Source organism: Leuciscus leuciscus, assembly GCF_965113295.1.
Source record: "Leuciscus leuciscus genome assembly, chromosome: 4".
Classification (NCBI taxonomy): Eukaryota; Metazoa; Chordata; class Actinopteri; order Cypriniformes; family Leuciscidae; genus Leuciscus; species Leuciscus leuciscus.
The window spans coordinates 10,718,718-10,742,032 of NC_138728.1; the positions used below are offsets into that span (position 1 = coordinate 10,718,718).

At 38.2% G+C, this 23,315-nt stretch overlaps 2 protein-coding genes and 1 long non-coding RNA gene across 5 annotated transcripts in view; 2 read left to right on the plus strand and 1 right to left on the minus strand.

Moving 5' to 3' along the window:
* The window catches only part of LOC309498059, a 26,604-nt gene extending 13,192 nt beyond the window's left edge, over positions 1 to 13,412 (plus strand). Inside the window, exons 5-8 of one of the 2 annotated variants that reach the window (XR_014205833.1) lie at positions 695 to 792; positions 2,624 to 3,406; positions 12,641 to 12,677; positions 13,398 to 13,412. This is a non-coding gene — a long non-coding RNA (uncharacterized lncRNA). Of the gene's footprint in view, positions 1 to 694; positions 793 to 2,623; positions 3,669 to 12,640; positions 12,678 to 13,397 lie in introns of those variants that run through there. The other variant, XR_014205834.1, reaches the window with a different exon arrangement.
* Positions 4,069 to 22,819, minus strand: braf (B-Raf proto-oncogene, serine/threonine kinase). Of its 2 annotated transcripts, XM_082168542.1 has the most exons (20): positions 22,362 to 22,819; positions 18,473 to 18,574; positions 17,387 to 17,650; positions 16,722 to 16,825; positions 16,524 to 16,626; positions 15,026 to 15,174; positions 14,627 to 14,746; positions 13,493 to 13,652; positions 13,011 to 13,050; positions 12,212 to 12,331; positions 11,062 to 11,195; positions 10,857 to 10,974; positions 10,679 to 10,763; positions 9,038 to 9,214; positions 8,799 to 8,845; positions 8,530 to 8,648; positions 8,315 to 8,446; positions 7,965 to 8,099; positions 7,185 to 7,338; positions 4,069 to 7,087 (listed from the first exon to the last, which is right to left on the minus strand). In XM_082168542.1, exons 1-20 carry the CDS (start codon positions 22,527 to 22,529, stop codon positions 7,065 to 7,067), a joined length of 2,454 nt encoding a protein of 817 aa, XP_082024668.1. In that variant the 5' UTR covers positions 22,530 to 22,819; the 3' UTR covers positions 4,069 to 7,064. The 2 variants fall into 2 exon arrangements, with proteins under 2 accessions (XP_082024668.1, XP_082024669.1); XM_082168543.1 differs by lacking the exon at positions 12,212 to 12,331 and having other exon boundaries at positions 22,362 to 22,808.
* The window catches only part of tmem178bb (transmembrane protein 178Bb), a 98,214-nt gene continuing 92,310 nt past the window's right edge, over positions 17,412 to 23,315 (plus strand). The window contains exon 1 of the mRNA XM_082168548.1: positions 17,412 to 17,543. The gene's annotated coding sequence lies outside the window, so the exon portion shown is untranslated. The remainder of the gene's footprint in view (positions 17,544 to 23,315) is intronic.

Below are 23,315 nucleotides of genomic sequence, written 5' to 3' on the forward strand. Positions count from 1 at the left end.
GAATAAATATCGGTTCTGCATATCGGTAATCGGCACATAAACATGCAAATAATCGGTATCGGTATCGGTTATAAAAAATCAATATCGGTCGATCACTAGTTTTTACCACTTATACACAGCCATGTCCAAGTGATCTGATCTGACGTGTACGCAGACTGGTGCATAGATATATACACACTAGATGTCGCCTTGTCTACGGCAGTTCATTGAACGAATGTCTTTAAGGCGACATCTAGTGTATATATCTATGGGGATGGGGAATTACGATGGGGAATTGTTTAATTTGGACGACGGGGAATTGTTTTAATTTGGACTCTGTGCATGCTCTTTGAGACAGTGACTATAGACCTGCATTATATGACTGACAGACAAGAACGGTTTGACCTAAAAATATCAAAATTGAAACTACTGCGGAAAAAAAGACACCTACATCTTGGATGCCCTTGAGGTAAGCTAAAACATACCAAAAATGAATTTCAAAGTGAACTATCCCTTTAATTAAAAGAACAGTAGATTGAACCAAAATATTATTATTGATACAGCATTCTTACTCTGTATTATATTTTTTTACTCTGTACAGCTTTAGGACTTTCATTTATGTAATCGATAACATTTAACTATTGTTTAGACATGAAATTGTGATGTTTTAGTTCTTCAGTATGTAGTAATGTTTGTGTTTGTGTTTCCTCTACAGAATAATGGATGTGTTTGGAGCGTCCAGTCATCAGAAGCAGAGCTCTGGGACGTGTGGACAGACATTCACTGTAATGATGGACTTCTGCTGATGGACAGGTAAGACTTCTAACGTGTGAATGTTGTTGTTTGGCACTAAACATGTAGGTTACCATCATTTTCTTTTTGGAGGGTCACCCCTTTACAAAGCAAATGATGGGAACCTAAATAGGTGGGGAAGGGACGGCGCGCCAACATTTTTAGTCAACTAAATTTTTTTTTTCATTGTATCAAGAAGCATAACCCCTGCTGGACATTGTGACGGGGTTCGGGGGGGGACCCGAAACATCCCCGGCCCTTCACACATACACCATTCACTCGTATCGCGGAGATCCGGCTGGGATCGAACCAGCAACCTCTGAAACCATGAGGCAGTGCTCTACCTGTGAGCCACAGATCTCTTGCTGAGACATGTGCTGGAACTTATATTTGACTTTTCACCTGGATGACGCCTGTGATTTTACAATAAATCATGCTGAGGTGGGGATTGAACCCACATCTCCAGTGCAACCTATCAGCCGAGAACGTGTGTTTAGCCATTTGCACCACTGTGGCTTTCACACTGAGGGTTGGTGTTTTGGCAACTTTGTTTGATATAATGACAACAATTTAACAAGCAAGAATGGGATTTGAACTCGGGTCTCCTTGATTAAAGCCCAATGCTTTATCAACTGAACCTGTTGAGTTTAAGGGTGTTATGGATGGGTTTTTATTGAGAGTTTTGTTTCATTTGATGGAAAAGTCAGCAGTTTGGGGTTTGAACACAGACTCTCATGTTTGAAGGCAAATGATTATCCACTGCACCACAGAAGTTCTCATGAAGCATGGCTTGTTTTTGGGTCATGTGTGATTTTTTTTGTCAAGAAAGGTAAATAATTACTGCATCTGTGGGATTTGAAGAGGTCTCTGTTGTAGTTTTGTTCTGCAAAGACTCAGGTTTAAACAACACATCATCAAGGCTGGCATGTAAAACTACAAGGCTTTGTCTCACTCCACTGAGCTTGAAGGGGTTATTTTTGTTACATGGAAACATTAGGAAATGTGGCATTTGAATTCAGACTTTAATGTTGGGAAATCAAAAAGTTAGCCTCTGAACCACAAAGCTGTTTTTTGTTGTTGTTTTTTTGTGTTTTTTTTGTGGTAATGTAATACTAATAAACTAGTTTTCAAGCTTGGTCAGTTTTAAGAACTTAAATTAATTAATAATTCCTAGCACAATAACTGTGTGTAAATGGACTGCATTTGTTGACAGAATTGAAGTTGGACTCGAACCTGTCTCCATGAGCTCTTATGTGTATTAGTGATGGTCACAGCTACCCAATAAAAAAAATCCGCTAATCCATGTGCTTATGATTAAATCTGCATCCTTTCAACTAAAACAATTCAGTATCCACTGCTGGAGAGTCCTACAGACTTCATCAATGCTCATCTCAACTTGAGCCTCATATCAGGACGAGAGAGACGCCCAGTGCTCTGTATTTGTCATGACAAGTGGAACATTGTTCCAAAATTAAAGTGAAAAGTATTATTCTAATCAATTAAAAAAAATCATAGTCATACCATAGTCAACTAAAATAAGTATCTAATTAATTAAAATGAATGACCATTAACACAACTTTGAGATGTATGATTTTTTTATTTTGTTTTTTATAGTATGACAGAGAAAAGGTAATGAAAAGCATTACTAATCATTACAAAAAAACTTGTAACTTTTAAACTGACAGTAGAAAAACAAAAGTGTGATTTATGTAACAATGCAACTCTTTTAAAAAATAAAATAGAAACTTTATTTTCTTATGAACATTTTGTTGTAAAATACATCTGCTATTTTGTGTGACATGAAAAAACTTGCATTTGGAAGATAATGCTTTGCTAAATGTGTATTTCACAGGCTCTACAGGCAGGTAGCAGGTCAAACTCATGCAAGGGGGCGGAGCCCCTGAATCTGCAACTGTGACAGGTCAGTACATTTCCCAGGATGCTATAACATGAAACTCTTTAGGATAATAACTGCTTCAAACCATAAAACTAGTATCAAACCTTCCGATTCCATTGAGTACTGATATAAATGGGCCACAGATTTATTTAAAATATTCAGTAAAAATGTGTTCCTGTGTTACAAAATACAGTTTGTTGTTCAGTAAATGTCCAGATTAATGCAGCTCGAGCACACAATGTGGTTTGGGCAGCAGGACTGCAAGGGTGCCCGCTTGGGTTGGTTTGAGGAGGAAGGGGAGGTTGAAGGCAGGGCCAAAGGTCTGTTGACAGCACTTCGGCTGCCGAGGTGGTCCAGGGATCTTCTCAACACTTGCTGTCCACCCTGTACCCCGGCCAGGTCCCGCTTATACTGTGCGTCCAGTGCACGCAGGGTCATTCTCTGACGCCGCTGTGCATTTGCCAGGGAGCGCTCTGAGGTTTACATGAAAAAAAGACATGCATCAACAAACTAAATTGTGATTTGTAATACTTCAAGCTTTTAACATACAACACAAATCACTTTTCAGAAATCTAAAACCGTATACTGATGGATTAATGAGTGCAGTAACATTTTATTTATACTGATACCTTGTGTTCATTTTGACTTTTTTTTATTCCTGACAGAGATGAAACTGGACATCCCACATTCGTCTGAAAGAGATGGAGATATGCAGGATCCAGTCACAAATCCTGAAAAGTTGAGAACTCAAATCATGTTTTACTTTTAAATAAAGCAGTGTTGCACTATATTCAGGTTTTGAGAAAAAAATATCCAGATACAACATTTATATATGAAATACAGTATAGTGATTTGCTAAGGTTTATCATACATGCACCATGAATATATCAGACACTAAATAATACATCAAATCTGGAAAATGAACAAGAAAATGATAAATATATTCAAATTGAATTTAGACTTGTATTTACTTACCCATGGATGTTGCAGCAAGCATTTAGTTTTCAGTAGCTTCCAAAATACAAAAAAAACCCTTTTTTCATCTTTAGATAAAAAAGACAAAGTTTGTGTGTTACTTAAGCGATGAGATCATCTGTTCGGTAACCTAACCTACATAAAAGTGACAAAGCATCTCTTCTTAAGGACTGAAACAAAGCATCTGGAGGGGCCAAGTAAGAAAAGAGTGGGCAGAACTAGTGAGAGAAAGGCCACTCCTCAAACTTTCTAAAATCACTTTACAGAAAATATTTCTTAAAAGTCAGATAACACTTTGTTAGCCAAAAAAAGCTAGTATATGGGTGAAAACAGTGTCAAGATCGGTGTTAAATGTGACAGCTTGTAAAAGCAAGCAGTGCTTCACATTGAATTTCAAATTAAATGAAAATAAACGCACAAAAGCATTACAGTTTTCATGCACTTCTTTAATATATCAGTTTTCATATTCACAACAAATACATTAAGCTCTTTTTCCTTTTATATAATACAGTCTTAAATATTTTTACACAGAAATATTTTCTCAGAATTTCATCTATCAAAATGTCTTTTCTTAACCGTTGTCATTTCTTAAGTTGAAACATTTGAAGTCATTTCATTGTTTTGTTTTTTTATCTCCATGCCTCCTAGCAAACGGACAGTACTTCCTTTATACAGCTATTTACAGATGAAAAGAGTCTCCCAAACATTTGTATGATAGTTTTCACTTGAATGAACTTGCACTGGGGTGGGGGTTTAAAGTGCAGGCAAGGCAACAGAAAGGAATGTGATATGGACGTTTTTGGTGAAGGCTTTAAAAAACAAAAATAAAATGGGTTTTTGGGTAGTGAAAGACTAATGGTTTTAGAGGATACCTCACCGAATTGTAATCAAGTACGTCCCCAAGTATTCCAGAATAAAGAAGGATCAGTCCTTCGCAAGTCAAGACTTCTTCAGTAACATTCCCATAGAAAATAAATACAGCACTCTTAAAATACACCTCTACTATCTCCATACGCAACCCATGATAAGTTTGCCAGCTTAATCTGAGAACAAGTCCATTCAAATGTCTTGTCAGAAACTATACATGTGAAAACAGTGACCACTGTCACAACCAACAGGATTCATGGAGCTCCTCTCTCCTTAATGGCAAGTTTAAGTGGCAGAACCAATTCACAGAGCATCATCCTTATAAAAATAAAAAGAGACTCAAAATAAATAAATAAATCCATCTCAACAGAAGCAAGAAGATGGAGCGCGTGTCCTCTCTTTTGTAACAGAGCACGAGTGGTGAACCAAGCGCAGAGCCTCAGTTATATGTGCAACATCAAGCATTTTGTGGAGCCGAAAGCAAAAATGCGTCATTTCGTACAAGAAAAAAGAAAAGGAGGTGGAGCCACTTTTTTTCAATACGAAGAGGCCGAAATAATGAAAAGCATTCCTACGAGGGCACTTCCACCGTCCACAGTGTCTAGGCGAACTTCAGGGCTACACAGTGCTAGTGTCACTACAGCCCAAAGCTATGCTAGAGGGTTGACGCAGAAGTCTTTGGACCAACGTGAAACAAAGAGCCGCCGCTTTGTCGCACTTTGCGAGCAGGAACAGAGGAAGCCAGTTTGAATCATAGGGTGAATCGATTTGGTCGAAGATCCAGAAAACCGTTCTCTGTCAATGGCGAAGGTGGACACAGATGACGTTAGAAGGTTGGCTTAAGCTTTGGTTTTTAGTGTCCTATGGCCCTGCCTGCTTTTGAAATCAATTTTCATTCATTTTGCAATCCGGTAACCATGCTTTAACCTCTTCATATGACAAAATATAATAAGTCTTTAAAAAGGCAAAATTGCTTATCTGCATCAGTCATTTATACAAAGTGCACAGACACACTGCTTAATGTCCATTTCAGCAAATCACAGAATGGGTGAGAGAAAATAAATGTGTATATATATATATATATATATATATATATATATATATACACACATATACACACAAACACCTCTCCCAGAGTTTGAAACAACACCGAACAAAAAGTAATAAAATTAAAGCAATATAAATTAATGTAACTTTGCAGGCCTGCCTGTCTATAACACAAGAAAAACTATATGAAAACAACAAAAAAACAACAACAAAAAAAACCTATGACCCGTGAACAAACATTTTGGAATGAATCCAGCGGTGCAAGGTCCAAAGAGTCACATGACTTGTGGATGAATGAAATCTCAAAAAAACACAAAAAAAACATCAGTTAACCATTATGGCCTCAAAGGAATGGCTTCTACTAACAACAGTTAAGCATAAATTTGTAGTGAAAAGTACAGAAATACATCTGAAATACACCCACATCTGAAACAAGGCTTCGTGTTTGCTTTATACAGTGGGTTTTTTCTACAAGAAACTTCAAATATGACCTTTGACTTATTCAGAAACATGACGTCAGCAACTATTATGTGGCAAAACAAAATAAAACTAAATCACATTCTCTAGAAGCACAGAAACAGCTTTGATTTTGCCCACCTTGGAAATGTCTGATGGAATTTGTGCCGAACCGAAAGAGTCTAAAAACATTTACCCAGGCTTCTTTGCGTGGGGCATACATGGGGATGTGACGTAAAATAAAAGATACTAGAGTTTGCCTTGACAAAAAATTAAAAGCAAAGAACCTACAGAATATTTTAGAATATATTTATAAAAAAGAGGTCTTTTCAATGGTTGCTTCATTTACCCTACCTCACAAACTGCCTGTAACAAAAAACAAAACAAAAAAATACTGGGTCTGTTTATCTACAACGTATGACCCTGTAGAATCTTTTATTATTATTAGCAACTCCAGCCACAGGCAACGTTATACGTAACAAACTCGTTGCAAGAGAAAGTTTCTAAATATCATTCAAGTTATCTCCTGATATCCAGCACCTCTTCACAACGGCAACTTGACGTCCTTGCTCTTATGCCAATTTTTCCATCATTCCATGCCACTAGTCCAAATATGGACCCTGTTTTCTGATTGGCCAATGCTGTTTGTTCTTCCCCTCCAGGGGCGGAGTGAGGGCGGGGCTTGTGCTCCAATATAATTCATCCCAACCCCATTCAACCTTCTTGGGGAATTTTTTTTTATCCCCCTTCACAATCTTTTTTTCAGTGACCAGGCATTGGTGTCTCACGCCAGTCGTTTTTTGTTGAACGCTGCATTATCGAGTTGTCCTATGTGATGTTTATGACATTTTTGTAAATTCAGCAATGACACCCTGCAGAGATCTTTTTATTTTAAAGCAATTCCATTGAGGCTGTAGCTCTTCGGGTAAAGAGGAAGAAAAACAGCACATTCTTTGAAAACTAGTCCTTTTCTGTGTTATGGATGAACCCACCGTAGGAACACAAGACGTCGTAAAAACTGACAAGGGATGGAGTTGTAGGATTTGCAGCACTATTTAAACGCTGTGAATTCACCTAAAAGGGGACACAAGGACAGATTTGTATCAGTTTTCATACTAATTAATGCAATACAAGTCAAAAAGTACAACAATGTTTGTCTATTTGTACTTGCCATAGCCACCAGCCTGAATGGGTGTCTTGGGGGAAGCGCAGGCGTACAGGCTGAAGTCCTCTGTCTGGAAGCCAGCGCGGTTAAGGGACGGTTCAGAAGCGCTGCGGTGGATCTTGGGCAGAGAGCGTGCCAATAACTCAATGGAGGCCAGGATCTGCCATAAATAGATGATATATACAAAAAATATATATATTAAAAAAAATTATATATATATGCTGACCCAGAGTGACCATTTCTTGTCCAATGGTCAACACTTAGTTTCACAATTTCTATAGTATTGCATCCTTCTCATGGCCATTTCATTATGACTATCTGAATAAGGCATTTTTCCACTTCCAGCCCTCGTTAACAATTATATATCACTTATAAAGGATTATATACACAATTAATAGTAGTAATCAAGATTGATGTGGTTTGGAATTGGTAAAATGTACTTGAAAAAAAAGAAAAAAAGATCAGAATATCGATTTGCCTAATAATTATGCACACACACTATGTGTGTGTGTGTGTGTGTGTGTGTGTGTGGGTGTGTGTGTGTGTGTGGGTGTGTGTGTGTGTGTGGGTGTGTGTGTGTGTGTGTGTGTGCGCGCACGTGTATACACACACACAATAAAATTTGACTGATTAAAGAAAATTCTAAATATATTAAATACAAAGCTGCAAATATATTCTGTTACATTCTGTTAATGACACTCTGATGCCATCTTGTGGCAACATACTTCGACATGGCCTTGACAGATGGCAGGCAAATTGGAGAAAGCAGAAGTTTAACAACATTACCTGAGGGAAAAGAGGTCTCTCCTCTCGCTTTTTCTTCAAACAATCTGCCATAAGTCTCTTCATGGCCTTTGGGCAATTACTGCGCACTTTGCTCAGGTCAGGGGAAAGGTAACCTCGGCCAACCATAAAGATAATCTGGATAGGAGAGATATGCTCATTACATTTTCCAATATTCAGATATTTGCAGTAATCCTTCAGAGTACAGACTTGATTTATGTCATAGACCCTACTACTAGTACATTACACATACAGTACATTAACATTCGAAATTGATGATAAGGCATAAGTACTACTCATGTTTACAAAATGAATCAAATGTAAAAAAACAAGTGCACTGATAAGAGGTTCACCTGGTCTCTGTTGTTGATGTTGGAATAAGGCAGAGCCCCTGACATGAGCTCATAGAGCACAATGCCGAACGCGTAGACATCCGACTGGAAACTGTATGGGTTTTTATCCTGCAGTCTGATCACCTCTGGAGCCTGAAGAAGACCAATGAGTCAGTCCAGATGCAAATGTCGGCGCGAAATAAATACTCATAGCTAGTACAAGTGCCTTGACTCACCATCCACAAGATAGAGCCAGAAAGCTGCTCAAACTGGTGTGAGCCACTCCAACGGGACTTCACCGTAGCCAGACCGAAATCACCAATCTTTACTGTTAGATCCTCATGCAAAAAGATATCTAGGGAGGTGGTGTTAAGGCTAATATAGAAGCGTATGTATGCGCACATAGGCTTGGACATCACTGTAAAGTTGATATACAAAAATACAGGTCGCTTTTAATAGGTATAAGACATTTTACAGCAAATCAGTCCTTAATTACAAAGGATACTGTTACTCTTCAGATCTCTATGGATGATGGACTTGGCGTGCAGATAGCTGTGGATAAAAAAATATTTAAAAATGTTAAATTCACGCATTAAAACTTTAACAATTTAGTATCATGATAGCAGTAGGTTTCACGCTTTCTATTGAAGCCAGAAGACTAAATGGATTCTTGACTACTAAACATTACACTGCTATAGTGATCATCTGAGATCTCTAATCTCTCTAATCGATCCAGTCACTCACTCCATGCCCTGGGCCGTCTGGCGGGCAATGTCAATCAGCTTGATCATCTCAAACTTGGTTTCGATGATGTGCAGGTGATGGTAGAGACTCGAGCCTTCACACCACTGTGTAACTATAGCCAGCTGGGGTTTGGTGGTGTAGCCCATGAAGAGCAGGATATTCACATGGCGGGTTTTCCTGTGGGAGATAAAGAATTTTTCAATGAGCTTTGGTAGAACAATGTTTTAGCAGCTCTAGGGATACTTTGGTACCAAGTCGATACTTAAATTTTACCGGAAGTACCAGTAGTACCAAGTATTGGGTCAATAGACGGCTCCTTTCAAACGTTCCTGTGCGTATTTGTGTGTTTTTGCCATGATACCGAAATTGGTACAGAGAACCGTGAAATTCTACTGGCATTGGTACCGACAACTGAAATTTTGGTATTGGACAATCCTAGGTAGCACATAGGCTGAACAAAAAACACGAGACTAACATTTAATGAGCAAATATATAAGGTTTACGAATAATGACTGAATTTTTTTTAGTCATTGTTAGGGCTGTCACTTTGCGTTCGAAAATCGATTGCACAATCGATCGGACCAACCAACAGAAGTTTCGAAAACGAAAATAGGGAATCAATTTTAACGGCCATCTCTCGGATCGCGTCCAGCTCGTCACGATATCCCCGCAGCGAACGCGCGTCACAAAGTAACTGCAGGCTCTGACAAACTCATAACAGCAAATTATACTTCTGCATAATGTGTCTCTTTTTACAACAAACATGTCAATTCTGCCGGTATTCAGACAGTCTCATGCATACAGATACAGATTCGGACTACAATCGCCTACGTAGGCGAAATTTGTTTGACATTTCTAATCGTAAACACAGCCATGTTGAAGCCTGCAGTAATGTTTTTCAGTGATGTTATGGCAGTCCACTCGGCTTATTGTTTTTCGAGAATGTTGCACTCCTGTTTGTCGCTGTGGACGAAACTTCACGCCAATAAATCATCAGAAATATTGCTGACTTGTGCACGTCTCAAGCGCCCTTTTTACGTTCGTCCTAATGCCTGTTAGTTGTCCGTGGATTTGCCTATATTTGGCGTTTAAAATGGAAACATCTTTAGACATGGAAAATCGATTTTACAATCGAACAGGATTTTTTCACAAAAGTGACAGCCCTAGTCATTGTTCAAATACTAATCTGCACCTTAAACCTACATGTATAAAAACACATTTACGATTATGAAATGCACAATTCTTTTAATAATATTCTCCTTTTTTGTTTCAAGTTTCATCGCTTAATGAATGATAGGAAACTCTTAATTCAATGGTCAGTGAAACAAAGTGCTTAACCCTCATGTTGATAGGCAATCTTAGGTCAAATTAAATATTATATGAGATTTTATTTTATTATTTTATATTTAATTTAATTGTTGATTTTAATTAAACTATTTTATTAAATTAAAATAAATTGATTTTTTGCAACCTTGTAACCAACAATTGGGATAGCTTAAAACATTAAATAAATAAAAATGTATAAAATAAAAAAAAAATAATAATGCTATAAAACTATAGCAGTTGACCACTACCTGAAACCTACATTTTGGACAGATACAGTTACACTTTTGAAATGAGCATTTTTAGTCCTTATCTTACCTGAGGACACCCACTTCATTTTTAAAGGCCTGTAGCTGCTGTGGAGTGGGTGCCGTGACATTCAACATCTTTACCGCCACATCACCTGTGAGGAAGAGGAAGACACACGTTTAGCCTTTTTTGTGCATTCCTTATTAATCTGAAGTCCAAATGCTGTTAACATTCTCACTGGACCCACCGTGCCACTTCCCCTTGTAGACTGTTCCAAAGGAGCCAGATCCTATCCGCTGTCCCAGGGTGATCTGACCTTCTGGGATCTCCCAATCATCGCTCGAGTCCCGTCGACCTAGAGTTTTCTATAGAGCAAAATATTAGACAAAATAGATTAAAATGACCTTAAACCTGGATGTGCCAAGTGAGGTAAAAAGAAAAAAAATCTTTACCATTTTATTGCGGTCCTCAGAAGAAGACGATGGCTTCCGCTCCCTCGGTTGGCACGGCGATTTCGACACCTTCACATTGGGCAGGGAACCAGGTAGGGAGGCAGGAGGTGTGGCCGACAGGCCTGTTGTGGAGCCTGGAATCGCAAGAGGTCGAGAAACATCAAAGTTACTTCAGCAGGAAATATGGGAGCCAAAGAAGAGAGAAACAGAATAAGAGGGGAAGAAGACAGAAGGAAAGGAATAAAATCTTGTGTGGTCACATGAGGGAGAGAAAAAGAGGAAAGGGGCACGTCACAGCCCATGCAGTGTGAAACGGGGCTGCGAGCGATGTATGCCTCAAATATAAGTATACTAGCAAATCCTGAGCCACATCCCGTCTTTTTCCGGAAAGCCCAAATCTAAAAATATCTCGCACAAATATGTACGCTGAAGTATTGGAAGTAGGGATGCACTGATATTAAAATTTTGCCAAATACCTGTGTTGTTATTGTTAGCTAAACCTAGTAAAAAATATTTTTTGTCAATTTAAATAAAATATAAAATGTTAGATGAAAAACTTTTTTTTTTTTTTACTGGCCAATACAATAAGCTGATAATTGTTTTCAAGTTATGGTCAATAACTAATAAATGGCTAATATTAAAATTCTATATTATTTTATCTAAATAAAAGTGATTTAATTAAAGAATATATATGAAATGCTAAATAAAATAAAAATATTCCAAATAATTATAATGTAGAGTATGAAATGCACATTTTGAGATTTGCTAAAGATAACATTTAACAGTGTAATTCGATTATTTTTCTTTTAAAGATAACTAAAAGTTAGCTTTAGATAAATGGACAAGGCGATCTAAATTTAGAAATGTGCATGCACACTAAAATATACAAAACTGACCGAAAGAGAGGAAAATGTCTAAAGTTGATATACAGTATGTAAAAATTTTGCCGTACTAAGTGAGTTTGTAGTGTGTTGAGTTAAGGAAAAGTGAGTGGAGTTAAAAGTGCAGTTAAAGCGTGTGTGTCAGAGAAAGTGAGAATTCAAACAAGGAGGAGTGAAATACATCAACAAAACACACAAGTGGAAGACAGACAGACAAGCAAAGGACGAGACAAGGTGTGGGACACAGCCACGCACAAAGGCCTATCTACCTCTGAACACTGGCTCAGGCTCAAAATCAAAGACAATTTCATTGGGGTGGGAGGACAGAAGGGGGCTTGAGGTCCGTGTTCGGTTCTTCCTCAAGCAGCGGGCTGGGTGTTGCGAGGGGGCTGCAGGGGGGAGAGAGACAGACACGGGATCACTGGCCCCTGAAGCTCAGGTGCACTTCCTGTCACCCACTACCCAAAATCCTGTGTCTACTCTCAGAGTTCATTTAGAGATGATCAAGTGAATTACAGAGCCAGTTTTTATTTATTCCTGTATACAGTCTATCAAAAAAATGATAATTATGTCATCATTTAATCACCTTGTGTCATTCCAAACGCGTTTGATTATCTTTTATGCTTTTAATTTACATTTGGTTTATGGAAAAGAGCAGCTTGAACATTCTTCTAAACATCTTCTTTTATGTTCCACAGAAAAAAGAAAGTCGCACGGGTTTGGAACAACATGAAGGTGAGTAAGTTATGACCGGATGTTTACTTATAATGTTCTGGGACATGTTTTGAAACAGAAAGGACAGGGGGCAGGTTTTAACAACACTGATTAGGAATTAGTACTTTACAGCAGGCCGCTATTGATAAAGAAAAGGGCAGAAGCAATTCACAAAGCGGGATGGGGAGAGAAAGGCCTATTTTTCAGCTTTAATAGCAGGCACGGTGAAATGGAACAGCTGTCCCAAACTTCTAAGGCCAATGACACAAAGATAGCACAAAGACATGGGATGACGGAAAGCCATTTGAATTCAGTGCGTCTTAGTGTATGTTTTCTGTTTCGGACAACCCTTACCTCCATCTGACCTTGGTAAGCCTTGATCACGGATCAAATCCTGTACAGGAATAACACCGATTAGCAGGGACTAGGGGAGTCCGCGGCAATTGTAACTTTTGACACAAATGCACCTTGTAAATATTTGGTGGTATAAGAAACATTTATATTAACAGAGACTTTTATAAACAAGATTATAATAAGCATAATATGGAGGTGATGCAGTGGTTGAGGGCAGCTGTAACACTTAATATAGATTCATTTATTAATAAATAATATTAATTTAAAGAAATAATATAATGCATCTAAAATAATAGCACACATCAAATATTATCAATGTAGATATTTAGTAATATTACTAAATAGTTCACTTTTATATTTTATATTATACTCTTTTTCTTTTTTTAGATTCAGGAAGTGGGACCTACATTATAATTATTTTAAATACATATTAGACATGGTCTAAAATATATTTATCAGCTGTTCAAATGTCCAGTTCTCACATCAATGTTGACCGGCTCGATGGTGTTGATATGGACATTAGGGGCAGAGGAAGAGCGATCCCTCTGGCCAAACTGGTTGCGGTGGTCCTCCTCTCCAGGTCTGAAGGACTGTGGGATAGGGATGGATTTGGACGGGGACACAGTAGGATGGCAAAGAGACCTGGAGAAAAAAAATACAGGAGAGCATAATGAAATTTTGCTTAGTGCATGATTAAAGTCACTGTTAAAGCAGCGCTATGCAGTTTTGGCAATTTCTTTCACTTTTTGCTCGCAGGTTTCTCTATAGAGCTCCCCCTACAGCTTCGGAATAGATATTTGACAACTCTGTCGTAAAAACTCGTTGGCGACTCTCCCCCCTCCCATCTTCTCCCTCTGGTCATGTGCATTTGTTTTCAAAGAAGCCGGCGAACGCACGGAGCCATGTCCACTGAGGTATGTATGATACACAGAAGGCTTGCATATGTGGGCAGTGCCGTAAAGCAATTCGTTACATCGCGAGACCTGATATCAAGCAATACTTCCTGACGCTGAGGCCAGTCACAGGCGCTAGGGGGAAGCGAGACGGCCACCATTCAACCCAAAAGAAGTCATATAACCATTCCAATTACTCCGAAGCTGTTCAGTTAAGGTAAATTAAGCAAAAAAAAAACTGCATAGTTCCCCCTTTAAAGTTACTAACGCACTACAGTACATACTTGAGGCGACCCTTACAATTTCTCAACTAAAAGACACACAGCAGTAACTACACTGATCTGCAAAAGATTTATATCTCTATCAAATTCAAATAAATGCTCTTTTTTAAATTTTATATCCATCAAAAAAAAAAAAAAAAAAAAAAAAAAAAAATGTCTCAGTTTCCACAAAATATTAAGATATCTGAAACATGTGACACTGAAGGCTGGAGTAATGGCTGCTGAAAATTCAACTTTGCCATCACAGGAATAAATTACATTTTAAAGTATAGAAAACAGAAAAAAGTTATTTTAAATTGTAATAATATTTAACAATATTATTGTATTTTTTATCAGAATAAATGCAGCCTTGGCGAGCGCAAGAGGCGTGTTTCAAAAACATATGTAAAAATCTCTCACACATACATACATGTATATATACAGAAGTGGACTAAATTCTTACCCAGTGGACTCAGATGGGGGGAGGGAGGGACACATCTCTGAAATGGGTGTCGTGCCCTCTGATGACATCTCCTCCTGGGTAATGGGATGGTGCACTAGAAATTTTGATGCCAGCAGTAAACTGAACAAAAATATAAATAAGAAGAACAGTACAAATATTATGCATAATTAATTACCCACAGCACAAAACCATATAAGATGCAAATTATTCCAAATACAGTGAATATTAATATAGGAGAAATAAGCTTAGGCAAAAACATTGTTTTGATATTTAATTCAAATATAATGTAATTTAATGTAAATTATTTACATGCTTTATTTCACTGTGTATTATGTGTGGAGCAAATTTCACCCTTTAATGGATAAAGCAGAAGTGAAAGAATTTCCCATGAGCACTCACTCCAGCTGATCGTAGTTGACACACATGAGCGGGACCTCTGTGCTGCAGCGCTGGTGGAACTTGTAGCCGCACGTCTGGCAGCGGAAGCCCTGAAACAGCAGCTTCCGGCAAAAGTCACAGAAGGCCAGCGTGAAGAAGGTCTTTCGCACCTGTTTAAATCACCGAAATAACCCTCTGAGTTATTACAAAGCTTCTGGATGTTTCCAAAGCACAATATATTACAGTCAAGGTGGAGGAGAAGTCAACGTGTCTTTAAGAAACTCTTTAAGAAAAGTAAAATCAAGAATAGAAATCACCACACCAATAATATGTGAACTGTCATTTCAGATTTATTTTAAGGGGGAAATATTATGCAAAATTCACTTTTACTTGGTGTTTAAACACTGATGTGTGTCCATAGTGTGTGTAAACAACCAGCCTAGAATGGTAAAAATCGACCCACTCATTTTTTTTATATAATTCCCATAAATCAGAAGCAGTGTCCGAAAAAACGCTGTTCCTGATTTCCCCCTACTGTGATGTCAGTCACATAGTCTGCCATGTTCATATCCTTGCTATAGCACCTATTGATATAATGTCTGCGCCACATAAACATTACAAATGTTCTGTTTTTGGATGTACAAATCAACCGCATCTGAGCACTGAGGACACAGTGGATGAACTTCATTTATGTGCCGAAGTGCCAAGGAAATGTGCCGAAGAAATTAGGTAAAGTCAGATATGCTTGTGCAAATAATTTTACGTCTGACTGCTTCGCAAACGAGGGTCAGTTCAACGCTGGATTTGCACAAAAGTTGATTCTGAAAGATGGGTCAATACCAACTGCTCGTACTCAGACTTCATATCCAGAAACAAGCAAGTGTCGCACTTCATATTTTGTGAATGTTTCCAAATCGCATTTCTTAATGTGCTTGTTAGCATGCTGTATGGCTAATGTGGAAAAAGATGATTATATCAATTATTACCGTAATTAAACAAAACAATACATGTTCTATCTCCATGCAGCATTTACTCTCAGGCTATGTAGGCATCATACTACAGTTCCCACATGAGCGCCTGTGCAACAATTTATAGATGATAGATTTATAGACATATAGATTTAGACTTGCTAACCAACAAGTTGAACAACAACTACATAAATTCATCAACTAACCATTCAGAAACTTAATGTTGCATTCTAAAAGTTGTAACTTCTACCGGAGCCTCTCCATCTGTGTCCGACTCCGGGTTAAATGTGTAAGGCTGAACACCGCTATTCAATTTCTGACATTTTGGCTGCGTGAGATTCTCCAGTTTTGTTGTTGCGAGAGTATCCGAAGCTCATTTGCATTTAAAGGTACACACACAAAAACGGCGTGTTTTTGCTAACACTCAAAAAGGAGCAAATTGGACATACTATGGTAAATGATCTGGGAGGTATTTTATAGACTTTTTTATAAAAGGGGGCACAATTGGTCCCCTTTAAGCTACAGCTTGTGGTCAGTTTCATCATACTCACAAAATTATGGGTCGTCAGTGGCACATTCTCTAAAACCTCAACATGGAGCTCCTCCCCCGTCAACCAGGAAATGTCTGTGTCCCAGCCAATAGGCTTCTTCTCCCTAATGTGGGCAGGAAAGACATTAAAAGTGAAGTACAGCTGGCAGTGTGACATAACCTTGGTTTTTGCACTAGTGATGGTTAGAACAGTTGTTACCCATCCTGAACCCTGTAGACCGCACAGCATTCTGGGATCAGGCCTCGCATCATCAGAGCCTTCTTTAAGGAGTCTCTCAGAGTCATCCCACAACGAGCTGGAACCTGAAACACATACATAAACCACTTACTCAAGTAACTTGTATCTCCTTGCAGTGAGACTGTGGCTACGTCTGGGCACGTTTGATTTCTTGGCTCCTACTCATACAGCCGCTTCTCTTTGCTAAACCAAAAGAGACAAGCTGAGCAGATAATCAAAATAAAGGGGGTCACCTATATTCGCTAATTTCCCATGGACTCCCGGCGCTCTAAAATCTGGTTGGAGTGGAAATTCCTTTCAAAAACCTCTTTTTAAAGCCCTGCCTGAAACCTTACCGTGAAGTATTGTCAAAATATCCTACCACATCTGTACATGACAGAACTTCTCAAATCCAGCTGTGGACAAAACATTACAGACGTAACTCACCCCATTTGTCAGATCCCTTACCTGATATTCTTTCATAAAGCCAGTATAATATTAGTTACATACTATTATAGCATTTATATAGTTTAAGGTCTATTTTTCAATCTTTTCTATCTTTTATTTGTAAGCACTTTTTCTAAATGTTACATATAAAAGCAAAACAGTACCAAGTATTCAGCAACAAATAATATCCAGCAACTCACCACCGTCCTCTGTTTGTTGGGCAGGAAAACCCTTACGATGGGTTTCTGGGGCGAGCGGGGATTCCCTCGTGATGCGTCAGTGGGGGTCTGAAGGACAGCCAAGGTGTTTGGGGCGATGGGGGCACTCTGGGCACCCGGTCCCTTCACATCCAGCAGGGTGAGTGTCGGCGAGGAGCAGAACTCTGTTCCGTTTCCAATAGCCTCCAAAAGCTGCTGTTCCCGCTGCTGTAATGCATCCAGCTTACTAGTGTACTCCTCATAGGCCTGTGGCGTAGAGGAAATATATCATTAAGACGTTATGAACGTTTCACATAAATACTCATGTTTTGAACCTTGTTGGAGGATAAATGTCACTTATTATTTTACTTTATTCCATGCTATCTACTTACTGCTGTAAATGCTGAAATTTCACACTTGTGAGACAAATAAAGGTTGATCTAAAAAGATCTGAGGTTATGCATTTGCTGTTATTGCATACACAAGAGGGAAAATTTTACTGCTTCAATAAAATACTTCCATCAGTTATTTTCCTCCTCTGAATTCATTCATTAGTTTTAATCTAAACTGTCATGGAGTGATTTTTTTTTGCAGGCAACAACTATCGTTTCATAGAAACAGAGTTTTCCACTAGCATGTTGCTAAGCTAATGACAATAATAGGAAAAATTAGGAATCGTATATGGAAATATTAGGAAAAAGTGATTTTTATTTAACACTTGAATTATTTCAAATAATTTCACCCACTTTGTCCACACACTTGCATATATTTCTGCACTAGGCTTGTTGTAGTTATTTGGAGAGTGGGAGGGACACTTTGGATCCTGCCTTAGAATTTGACCAAAGACATATTAAAGATGCTTAACTTTTAGAACAGCCGTTGTGTTGGGAGTGTGCCTATGATGCCTTAAAATGCTGCCTATTTAGGCTGCTCACGAGAGTTTGGAACAAAGGCCAAAAGTTAATTGTAACTGTAGATGGTATCAATTCTAGTCACTTCATTTATAACATCACCATTAACTTTCTTGGTATAGTAAAAACACCTTTCACATCACACCCATGACAGCAACTCTTTGTCGGGCCAACTCACCTCCAGGTATATAGATGGCGGATTGTGTTCTCCTCCAAACTTATCTAAAAGGGCTTCTAGGTGCTCCTGGGTTAACTTAATCATCTGTTTGATGTTCCATATCTGCAAACAAAATGAGAGTTAGGCAAACCAAAATTCCCCAGCTTCCTTTTTATGAGAAGGTTCCACTGATTGGACAAGTGTTTGAGCAGATACATTTGAACTTCACCATAGATGAATGAGAACCTCATGACTGTGCTAAATCTAATAAACACAGAATCACTTGCTTGTCTCCACTAAGCTGTAAAAACTGACACTGGACGGCTGTCTCAGGCCCTGTTCACAGTAAATGTGCTATATTAATTAAGTCTGAGGTGTGAAGCAAATTAAATACTGACAGTGAGCTCTAGCAAAGAAACAGCTTCAAAATGCATCAACTTGCTTCAACCGAAGTGTGTATTATATTTTGTTAAATACTTTTTCCAGTCCCATTATTATTAACAATAGCTATATTAGCATCCACGCCAACGCACAATATCAGTTTATGATAAGCGCGTGCTGCAGTTTTTGTCAGATGCTTTAAATGCCCCAGCTCTTTAAAGCAGGATTGATTCTGATTGGCAGTCAATGTTTTTATCGTTCATCAGCTAGAAAAAAAAAATCTGTAAGTGATTGCAACAATATTGTTTCTCTGTGCTGTTATCATTATAGCTGCGGTGTGGACTGCTATTCTTTTACATTTAGAAGGAAAAACTAGGCCTATATCTTTATCGTTATCATCCTTGGTGTGAACAGGCCTTTACTCCATTTGTTTGAGCATCACAAACAACCTGACAAAACAATACTGGCTCAACCAAAGGTGTACATTTGGGGGCGGGGCTATCCTTGTGTTCAACCAATGGAAGCAGGGGAGATCTTCAGGAAACCTGTTTTTTCTTTTTTGCTATTTTAATTCGTGTCCCTAAACCAAACCAAAAAAAAAAAACACCAAAAAAAACACCTTTAACAGTCGGATCTGATACTGTAAATGTACGATTTATGCAAAATCTTCTGACATTCACAATCCTAATGTCAATATTTTTAAATATCCGAGACATTTGTCAGGAGATGAGTAAACTAAAATTTTTAGTTATTGAAGATTTTATACATTTAATTATAGCACAATTTTAAAACAATTGGTGTGCATGAGGTCATGGTTAGCTATGTTTCCAACATCCACATATTTGTATGCAAATTTGGGGATATTGCAGAAAGAAAGAAAAAAAACCTGATGGATGGAAACACCAAGACTTGCAGAAATTCTAAAAATGTACACAAAAAATGCATGCACTCAATTAAGGCGGATAATTTTTTTATCCAATGTTAAGACATGCACTTAAACTATGATTATAGCCTATTTTGCAATGGGTTGCAAGCATTTTCTCAAGGAAACATCCGAGCAAAGTACTTGTTCTAAAAAGCCAATAAACATTTTTCAATTTTGCCAAGCAATACAAGCAACATCATAAAATACTCCAAGTTTGTTGGAAAATGTCCCAGCCAAGTGAACACAATCTGACAGTGCTACAAAGCTTTACAAGTAAACTTTATTATGATCACCATTTTGAGAAGCAATTTTCCCGCAGACTGTCAAGAAACTTGGAATGCCTCAACGCCCCCATGAAATAGCACATTTAAGTGCATCTAACTTTAGTTCTGATTAAAAATCCTGCATTTCCGAGAGTCAAGCTGCCACTTGATTCCTAATCAACGGTGCAGTTAAACTGGCTCTACTAGTCAAATTAGTGCAAGAAATAGCTAAAAGGTACCCGTGACAAGGGACTTTCTCAGTAGTCTTGCCAGTATCAACTCCTGGCAGTCAAAGATTGCTGACAGTTTCTTAAACAGACATTTGTTACAAGCCTTTCTTTTAAAGCCCCATGTGGTAATATACTCTGTGTTTCCAACATGATGCAACATAACCAAGACAGTTTAAAAATAGCTCAATACATGAAATACTTGCAGGGTTCTCTACAAAGGGAAAGTTCACCCAAAAATGAAAATTCTATCAATATTAAAACATCCTCATTTCATTTCAAACATGTATTAATTTCTTTCTTCTGTAAAACACAGAAGAAGAATTTTTGAAGACTGCAACTCACATAAAATTTCATAGAAAGGAACCAGACCTTTCAAATTGACAAACACCATATTATATTCCAAGGCTTCTAAAGCCATACGATAGCCCTGTATAAAGAACACACTGAAAATGTAATTGTTATTCATTGAAATTATGTATTTAAATTATTCATTAATGAATGATTGATCCGGTTCTCAAGTTCAATTTGATCCAGTTGTGACAGTTAAACCCACTGGAGGTGACGATTTTAAAATACACATTTTTGGGTGAATTATTACTTCAACATTCAAGTCAGTAATGTAAAAGCTAGCTGACAACAAATACTGTATGTAGCCAAACATTCAAGATTCTAGAAGAAACTGCCACCGCATAACCCATCTAAGTAATGTTTATTGGGAAGATCAGATGCATGGTATACCCTTCGTGGTTATGGCCCTGACCATAAATAAAACTGTTAACTAGTTTTATGGACTCTTCAATCAGATGAAAACATGCTCCACTCTTTAATTTAAGAGCGAATTCAGTGCTAAAAAGTATGAGTAAAAAAAAAAAAAAGGAATACTAAAGTAAATATAGTTACTTTTTCCAAAAAAAAAAGCAAGACAAGTCCCGTGTATAATCGGACAGTATAACCCTGTTACAGCAGCCAGCAATAAAATTAATCTAATTACCACTAAGCACTCATACAATGATGACTTACACAAGCTGCTCTTTAATCCAACTAGTCTTCCAGCTAAATAGGGAAGCTGTTTCCTGAATAAACAAATTTGTAACCTGTTCCATGACGGTGTAAACTTTTTTTTTCTTTCCGAATTAAACAGAATGAATGGATGCCCTGCTGGAAAATCTATCTTAAGTCGGTAGCAGGGAAGTGACACACGGTAGATGGTTTCTAGATAGCTAGAGAAAACAGAAACAATCTGAAATGTTGGCCAAAAAAAACAGCTACCATGTTTTTGGAACATTTCAGTTGGTTTCTAGCTTGTAGACAGCCAACAAATCACCTACCAGCTGGTAACACCAGCTTAAGGTGGTTTCTGGAACATTGTACATGGTCAACTAGCTAATAACCAGCATGTTTCTAAACACAGCTACTAACTTAAGCTGGATGTTCCAGCAAGGAGCAGAATGTACCCAGTAATACCCCAGTGTGTACATCTAACAGCAAAGGCCCCTTATAGCAGCATATGTGATTTGTGCAGACAGACAGTTGACAGCTTAGAAGAAAGAAGCATAATGCAATACATTTACACGGGGTCCCAAAATGAATATGGAACGTTCGCAGGGCTCCATGCACGAGCACAATGACATCACTGCAGATTTAAATGTAAATGTAAATGCATTCGAACGCAGACTCGCGCCAGCTGGTGACACAAAGGAGATAAAACAATGCACGCGAGCAGTTAATATATTCCCAGTTGCATCTGTAGTTTCCCATTAACACGATGCATCGCAAGGTGAGATACGAAGCATGCATGCATGCATTGCAGCGGGGTCTGGTGGGGAAATAAAGCCAATGAAACACGAACAGGCCTTCTGATAAACATTGGCTCAGAGAACTGCAATGAGAGAATTATAAATGGCGTCATTCGGAAATGCACCTTGCGAAAATGCATAAGCGCACGATATAAGATTTGGTCGACTTAAATAATGGTGCATCATCTCTCTCCCCTGCAATGCATTGCATCCCCCCAGGATCCGTATTACAGCCGGTGTTTCCTGAACATCTCCATCCAGCCCCGCTCCGCTCTACAGCCGAGCTCTCCTTCAACCCTGACTCCCCCATTGTACCTCCTCGGGAATGTCCTGTTGACATTCGGGGATCGCCGCTCCTCCGGGACAGGCGGGTTCGAGCCCCGCGCCCAGCTCGTCCAGTCCCGGGTCCCGCTCCGGATCGCGGTTCATGCTGTCTCCGTTGAAGACGGGCGGTGGGGACTCGGCGCTGCTCAACGCCGCCATTTTAAACCACGAGAAACTGAGTGGAAAATAGAGGAAAGAAACAGAGAACGAGACAGGAGGGGGAGACAGATTCACCAAATGTAAACCCGTGGAGGGGTAAATGGGGATACTGGACGCCGACCAATGCACTAATATTAAAGTGTAAATTCTAAAACGAACAAGTCACAATTTTGTTTCTGCCATGGCTTTCATTCTACTTGAATTATACTATCATATTAGTTTATCTGGTAGACCATTTCAAGGCAGCCGTTTAATCTATAAACTGATTTTAACCAAAAAGCTCTGCATATAAACATTAATATTTATGTATATTACCTATAAAGACTGAACAGAGTGCATCCAACATCATTTTGCCAGATGTGTACAAAACATACTGTCTCATCTGATACACGAATGTCTAAGACTTCTAAATTATGAACATCATCATGCCTGTTGGTCAGTCTTCTACACCTTTTTTAGTAAGTAAAATATATTTTAGTATATAGGGTAAACATAAGAATAACTTTAGCTTCTTCTCATTATTCTTATATCTTTTTAAAGAAAATACAAGTATCAAATATGATACAACAGGCTATTGAGAAATATGTATTTGTATCTCTCAATCATCATTGTATTGCATTACATTATGTTTTACCTGCCACATTTAAAACTACAAAGCATTAATCATAAAACTAAGCATTTAAATACCATTTTTAATAAGACATACTACTGGGAGATAGAGAGTAACAACTTATATTTATATGCATATTATGTAAGTAGTTTGCTATACTGTTGTACAAATCTAAT

Excerpts from the sequence above, each read along its gene's own strand:
- braf (XM_082168542.1), bottom strand. The coding sequence starts at position 22,529 with ATGGCGGCGTTGAGCAGCGCCGAGTCCCCACCGCCCGTCTTCAACGGA. Across the intron at positions 17,651-18,472 it reads CGCCATCTATATACCTGGAG|GCCTATGAGGAGTACACTAG; the intron begins GTGAGTTGGCCC and ends TCTACGCCACAG. Across the intron at positions 11,196-12,211 it reads GCCTGAGCCAGTGTTCAGAG|GCTCCACAACAGGCCTGTCG; the intron begins GTAGATAGGCCT and ends TTGCGATTCCAG.